This window comes from Eptatretus burgeri, chromosome 9 (assembly GCF_056783735.1).
Source record: "Eptatretus burgeri isolate ZD-2024b chromosome 9, Ebu_testis_v1, whole genome shotgun sequence".
Classification (NCBI taxonomy): Eukaryota; Metazoa; Chordata; class Myxini; order Myxiniformes; family Myxinidae; genus Eptatretus; species Eptatretus burgeri.
This window is the reverse complement of record NC_140969.1, coordinates 32,760,800-32,768,299: the sequence shown is the minus strand read 5'-3', so window position 1 is coordinate 32,768,299 and position 7,500 is coordinate 32,760,800. Positions and strand designations below refer to the sequence as shown.

Below are 7,500 nucleotides of genomic sequence, written 5' to 3'. Positions count from 1 at the left end.
GATGACGGGGCGCTGTGCCGGGAGGCTGAAGGAGGTAAGAAAGACATCATGTTTGATACACGCTCAATGCAAGTTAACAATCATGAAAATCGATGCAGTGGTAAATAAGGAGCATACACCTGTTCAGCAGGAGAATCCGATCTTTGCCTTGTGAGAAGGCAACGTGGAACTTCTCCAAAAGCCGCACCAGGTATGGGATGTACACGGTGGGCAGGCCACACTCCGTGCTCACCACATGTTCCACGTCGCTCATCTTGAGACAGCCATCACCCATTGGCTGAGCCATTCCAAGAGCCACCAACTGCCATCCGTGATAAATGTGTGTGACGTCACAAGACTAACTTCCACAGGGAAGATAAAATCTGAACAAACGGAGCCAGTGGGACGACCGAGCGGACGGAGGTCCCAAATGGCTGATTTACAATTAATTTTGGCTTAACTTGAGTTGTTGAGAAAGAGGAAATCTTCTTCCTTCTCTTCACTTAATAAGGGGTGATACCAAACAGTACCAAGTTTCTTCCCTGGCTTGGCCACGATACTCCTCCACTTCCTCTGTCCTCAGCCAACTCTCTCGACTCTCCCCCACATTGTCTCCAACCACCACACATTATTGATATCACTGCTCACACCAATCCTCCCTTCCCAACCTCGGTCTACCTCTTTTCCCCTGACCTTGCTCCCTCAACCTATCCGCTCTCCTTGCCATTCCTCTCTTCCTCCATCTGCACCAAGTGTGCAGCCCACTAAAGCTGGCTTTTTACCAATCTCCCCGTCAAGCTCATCTGCACACCAATCTCCTCCCTCAGTCCATCCATCATCTTCCTCTCCATCCTCTTCACTCTCACAATCCTCCTGACCTAGTTGTTCTCACATACCTGCAACCTCTGTTTTTGTCTCCATGTCAGTGTCACCATTTTGAGACCGTAAAGGTTGGCCAGCGTCACATAATGATTTGATCAAAATGTCAACTCAGACATAAAAACATTTTTGGCCAATTCCACACATTAAAAAAAACCCAAAAAAAAGCAGAAACTTTAAATGTGACGTCTCTGGTTTAAAAGTCTCCAGCTGGCAGGATGGTTTAAACTTTAAACTCGAGAGGTATGCACACTTACCTCTGAGCCGTCTAGCCTGGGCAAGGCGAAGCATGTGTGTGTGTGTGTGTGTGTGTGTGTGTGTGTGTGTGTGTGTGTGTGTGTGTGTGTGTGTGTGTGTGTGTGTGTGTGTGTGTGTGTGTGTGTGTGTGTGTGTGTGTGTGTGTGTGTCATTGGTTGTCATCATCTCCATATGCGGGGGTTTCAGAAGGTGGAAGAGAGCCCTCCCAGGTCTCAAAGTACCCACCTCCGTGTGTACGTGTGTGTGCAAGTTGCTGTTGTTGGCTGCTATCTTCACACATGGGTGGGTTTCAGGAGGTGGAACGGAGACCTCCCAGGTCTCAAAGTACCCACCTCCGTGTGTGCACGCCAGCCCTCAAATGGACATTACACTGGACGAGTCCAGGCCACAAACTGCCGAGCGCAGGTCATAAGCTGCAGAGGCGAGGCTGCATTGCCCACAGAGGCATGTGACGCTGGCAATTAAAAATACAATAAGCCAGGTCATGCTGATGGTAATACAACCATATTTGATCTGCACCTTCAAAGACTGATCGATGAGAATGCAGACCAGCATGTATTCACCAGGATGTCAACAACCTCTTTCTTACTTTTGCAATCATTACAGTATAATGCATGACAGAATTATACAGTAATGATGTAACTTGAAAGAATGAGTCCCAAAACCAATTCAACAAGTTCATTTCCCTTGTCATTTATAAATCCAGATCAATGAGGCCAAACAGTCAGGTCCATGGGGCACACTCTACATTCACATCGAACCTGAGTGAAGGCATCAAGAACCATAATTATCACAATGATGTTGCATTTGGGTGCTCGGGCAAGTACTGTGGGAAATATGGTGAACAAGTCTTCATCCTCAATGGATGCAGTGTACAAAGCAATAACACAGCCAAGTCAATGTCTGAAGTGTATGTGTGTATGTGTGTATGTGTGTATGTGTGTATGTGTGTATGTGTGTATGTGTGTATGTGTGTATGTGTGTATGTGTGTATGTGTGTATGTGTGTATGTGTGTATGTGTGTATGTGTGTGTGTATGTGTGTGTGTATGTGTGTATGTATGTGTGTGTGTATGTGTGTATGTGTGTATGTGTGTATGTGTGTATGTGTGTGTGTGTGTGTGTGTGTGTGTGTGTGTGTGTGTGTGTGTGTGTGTGTGTGTGTGTGTGTGTGCGCGCACGCATTAAACAGCTCTAAACATGAGTCCAGGTAGTAAGGGCCTCCACTGCTTGCTTATCCATAGCAATTGCTGTTACTTGATATAGATAATCGCTGCAGTAAGGGAAGACAAATGTCTGGTCGTGGGTGCAGGTCGATCCACTTCGACCATCAATGGATTGCGGGCCAAGGGTAAGTCACGGGCGATCACCAAGGGGAAGCTTTGGCAATCGCTTTGTGATTACAGATATGTAGTTATTCTTGCATGGGTGTCCACAAGCATCACAAATTACCCTGGTGCCAACTGCAAAGGTGGATCTTTCCTTCCGAGATGCTTTTGCGGATGATCTTCCATTTGTGTTTCTTCACAAACACTGGCTCCAATTATCTTCCCAAGCATTTTGGCCAATCTAACATTCCTTTAGTGTATCAATCAGCGCATCTCTGTATCGTTTGCGTGGATGACCTATCCTTCCTTTGTCGATTTGAAGTTCACGCGACGACAACATGGCCGGCCCATTACAACTGTTGCTTTTTTTCAGCAGGTATTCCATCGATGCACATTTGGCTTACCGCCAGCATAAAAAAGATGGAAGTTATCATGTCAATTAACTAAAGCCAGCAGACAAAGCATCCAGTTTAACGTTCATTTGAGGGATGGTGCATACAGTGATGAATAACCCTGCACGTGAAGCATTGGGATGACGGCTTCGAGCTGGACTGAGATTCAAACCAAGGCTCGGCAGCTCAGAGGCAAGCGTGCATACATTCTACCAATCAATTGAAAATATTACAAAGAACTAGAGGGGGAGCACTCGGGAGAGTGCAAAACCTCCGCCGCCAATACTGCTGGGTCACTCAAGTGAACCTTATATCTTATTCATTAAATATGTCAACAGTGCTGAGAGTTATAGTTCTTTTCTCCAACATTTTTTTTTGGGGGGGGGGGGGGGTTGGAAATCACTTAAAACATGTAAAAATGCAAAAAAAAAAAAAAAAAAAAAAAACGAAATTTTGTTGAAAAAAAAGTTGCAAAAATTTTTTTTTCTCGAACAATTTTTTGTTGGGGGGGGTTGGAAATCACTTAAAACATGTAGGAATGCAAAAAAAAATTCTCCAACAATTTTTTTTTGGGGGGGGGTTGGAAATGACTTAAAACATGTAGAAATGCAAAACAAAAAAAAATCTCTAACAATTTCTTTTGGAGGGGTAACAATTTTTTTTGGGGGGGGGTGGAAATCACTTAAAACATGTAGAAATGCAAAAAAAATTTTGCTTTTTTTTTTGGGGGGGTAACAATTTTTTTGGGGGGAGGTTGGAAATCACTTAAAACATGTAGAAATGCAAAAAAAAAAATTCTCTAACAATTTTTTTTGGGGGGGGTGGAAATTACTTAAAACATGTAGAAATGCAAAAAAAAAAAATTCTCTAACAATTTTTTTTGGGGGGGGGGGACAAAGTCCAAAATTTAATGGCATGATCCTTGGACCATACCTAAACCCCCACCAAGTTTCGTCGAAATCCGTCGAGGAGTTTCTCCGTAATACTGTTCACAAACAAACAAACAAACAGAAAGGGGTGAAAACAGTAACCTCCATCCATCTTCGAAGATGGCGGAGGTTAATAAAAATGCATAAAAATAATAGGAACGTTAATGAAAAAAAGCTTTAAATCGTAAAATAATCTTCAATTGAAAATGGCAGCAACCAATGACTGTGTGACAACGAAACCATGCAAAGAGCTTCCAATTTCCCATTAATTTAACTCGTTTGTTGAGATCAGATTTGACACGTACAATAATCTCAAATAATTTTGCTAACCTTACACTGTGTGTAAATGTTATACTATAACAAGGAAAAATGCCAAAGGAAAAGTGATTAAGCCACCAATGAAAGGAGAGAAAGAAGAGCTCACCTGTGCCATCACGTTACATAGCCACTTTGGGTTCAAGAAGGTAATATCCTCAAGCTGAAAAGACTGGTCATCAAAATGAAGAAGCACTCCTAAAATGAGAAAACACCCTCACGACTGCACGTCCATCACCGTGCAAAAGAGAACCCGGAGAACGGAGTTATTAAACTCAATAGTGTGTTCAATCCATTAGCGCTACTCGCTACATACCAGCATCGTGCAAGAAGCGTAAAGTTTGAAGCAGCTCTCCAGGATTCAGCTCCACACCATCAATTGCCAGGAGCTTCAAGAGGTCTTCCTGAGTAACAACTGGGGGCGCAGACTGCTGTCCGATGTGGAGCAGCCACTTCTCAAACTGAAGATAGCTGTATGGGATCATCTGGACCATCAACGGCTGACTCTTTGTATGCTTGGGTCATCAGGAGAGAAGCGGTTCGGCAAGTAAACAGCCGCTTATTCAACATATTCAACACATTTTCCTTCAAAAAGCGAGTCGACATTGTCTCGACTTCATAAACAAACTAATCTGCATCGAGGAAAGGATTTTTAAGTCCTGTAAAAACTTTAAGACATTCGAGCTTTGATTACACTTTATTTCCACTTGGTGAAAAAGATTCACTGACATGTCTGGTGCTTCGGGAATGCTGAACCAATGATTGAGGTTATACAAGTCGAGTGATTGATAAAAAAAATATAAATACCCATACTTAATCACCCTCTTTATGAAAAAAAAAGACTTTTAAAGGATTAACCTGATAAATCATGTTTCATGGCCTCAGCCACAATGTAATCAGAAACATCAACGAGAAGGGCACTCAGTAGAGCGCGCACACCGCCAGGCTGATTAATTTACGTTTTGTATCCCACCGTTAGGCTGGATCTGGATTTGGACCTGAACTGAAATTTAGTCGCCTTGTTCTTGTCACCGAGCAAACTCACCCACCAAGTTTCGTCCGAATCCGTCCACAACTTTTTAGATATTTTGTTCACAGACAGACAGACAGATGGGGTGAAAACAACCTCCCAACCACCTTCGATGGCGGAGGTAATCAGCCCACAAAGAAATGTACTGACATGACATGACATTTTGTTCACATGTGCCATTTGGAATTTAAGGAATCAGAAATAAAAATAAATAAATTCATGAAATCATTTGCAAAATATATCCACTTAAAACACGATCTGTGCGACACGAATATTTACTCTCCCTCCCTCCCTGCAACTCTGAAGCAAGTTTGCTGGATTGTCACGAGTACGTCGTGCCGTGATGACGTCTTCAAATGTGAAGGAGCACAGCACCCTGGTGAAAAGAGGAAGTGATTGACGCATCGTTTCTCTGTCCAAACTTACTGGAGCTTCCTCTCCCTCTCAAGCTGCGTTTTGTTACATTACTAACAACACTTGCAATCCCAAGGTGTTGTAACTCCTGGTTGGAATTCCTGTTTTTACTGCTCGCAGTTACGTTAAATCTAACATCCAGTATCTAAAATGAATATTTCTTTTTTTATCAGGTTAATAAGCATACTCACGATACAACTACTTCTACAACAGCTCAAATTATTCGCACCTTCGTGTAAGGTCAGCCGGGGAAAATGTTCTGGCTCAAGTCTTTCACGAACCGACCGACCGACCGAGCCCGACATTTGATCGAAGGTGATTTGGGCAGGAATTTGGGATTTGGCAAGGATGCCGGCGATTGCTTGCCTTCTCTGCGTCGAATGACACTGTGGGATATTTTATGCCCACCAGCTAATGTTAGCAGATGGTTCCCCAGATTAATGTCCATCTGAGGGACGGCACACTTTGCGATTCAACGCCCTGCCAGCGAAGCACCAATCTAAAGCTTTACAGTCAGGCCGAGAATCGAACACAGACCAGACAGTTCAAAGGTAAGTTCACGACCCGTGCACCGTCCCTGTCAGGACTAACCTTTTGCCAAACCTGCAACTTTTTCTTGCAGGACATGCTTGTCAGTAGATATCCTCTCATTCCTTGTTATTGTTTTTCTCCTTCAGGATGCTTGATTTTATTATGAAAACAAAACTAATTGCATAACAATAAAACCGTTTACTCTACAAACCACTGACTTGGAGAACGACTTAGCTGATCTAAGATGTGAGCTGGTCTCAGGTGCACATTCCTGATGGCATCACACCGACAAGCTTATAACCTTCATTCAGATTTGCAACTTTAACTCTGTGCGCTTACGAACTACCTGACTGACCGGCACCCTACCGACATCCTGATCACAACTTACTGCTCTCCATCAGGATGATGGATAAACGGGGGGGGGGGGGTGGGAAAAAACAAGCACAAAGAGACGAGGGAAGATGACGAGTAGTTGTTTGAGGACAAACCCGTATGACGCTGTGTATTGAACAGACAAATGAGCAAAAATAAATAATAATACTTTCATCACCTTGAACGTACAAGCCACCGAGGCAATGGCAGCCCTGAGCTTGGAAATTCCCTTCTTATTCCCAAGGGAGCAGACGATCTGATGCTCCACAACATTGGAAAAACCGACAGAGTAACAACTCTCCCTGATATGGGCAGCACCCTCCACGTCATCATTGCTTTTGCCTTCCGCGAGCAAATCTGCATGCGTTCCAACCAGGATAACTGGGCAATTTGGAGAGTGAACCTGTCGGGATGACAACAAAATGGAGTCTCGTGAAATGTTCGGCAAACAAGTCGTTGTATCGGCGAGTCGGTTATGCCAGGACTCCTCTCTGTTATTGCATGTCAAAGATCATGGTGAACCTTTCTCCCAAAGAAGTTAACAAACCGATTTAATCGAATCATTTTGATTCGTGCCGTCAGACAGAGGTTAACACTCCCTTTACACAGCTACGAGACAACATGTGTCCCTGTAAAGCCTGGAGTGCTGCAGGACGGTGTTCTGGGCCCACGCATATTCCTGATCTTCATCAACGATCTCTCTGACTCTCTGGAAAATCCTCTTTATCTCTTTGCTGATGATTCCACTCTCTGCCGTAAAATTCCTCATTCTTCAGATAGACGGGCTGCAGCCTGTTCCCTCTCTGTAGAACTTGACAGAATCACAAGCTTGTCAAACACTTCGAATATGTCTTAATCCTGACGATTCTCACTCTCACCATCTCTCTCTGAAAGGACCATCTGGAAAATGCACCCCCCCCCCCCAAATCTACTTTCTTAACAATCCTTTTGAAGAAGTTCAGTCACTCAAAAGCTTGTGTGTTTCACTATCAGCCACGCATGGTCTTCATTGGGCAAACTATATTTCTAAGTTGGCTTCCAAAGCAAGTCGCCGATTGGGCATCCTCCATCGTA

The 7,500-nt window shown here is 43.7% G+C and overlaps 1 protein-coding gene across 6 annotated transcripts in view; it reads right to left on the bottom strand.

The window, feature by feature from the left end:
* The window catches only part of LRRK2 (leucine rich repeat kinase 2), a 266,308-nt gene that overhangs the window by 97,379 nt on the left and 161,429 nt on the right, over positions 1–7,500 (bottom strand). For all 6 annotated transcript variants that reach the window (XR_015061544.1, XR_015061545.1, XR_015061546.1 and 3 more), the window contains 5 exons: positions 6,605–6,829; positions 4,396–4,594; positions 4,189–4,277; positions 120–301; positions 1–25 (listed from right to left, as the gene is read on the bottom strand). The exon at positions 1–25 is cut by the window's left edge and continues 124 nt beyond it. Coding sequence is in view for 3 of the 6 variants with exons in the window: in XM_085894632.1 (XP_085750758.1) it covers positions 1–25; positions 120–301; positions 4,189–4,277; positions 4,396–4,594; positions 6,605–6,829 (720 nt within the window). In the remaining 3 variants the exon portion in view is untranslated. The remainder of the gene's footprint in view (positions 26–119; positions 302–4,188; positions 4,278–4,395; positions 4,595–6,604; positions 6,830–7,500) is intronic.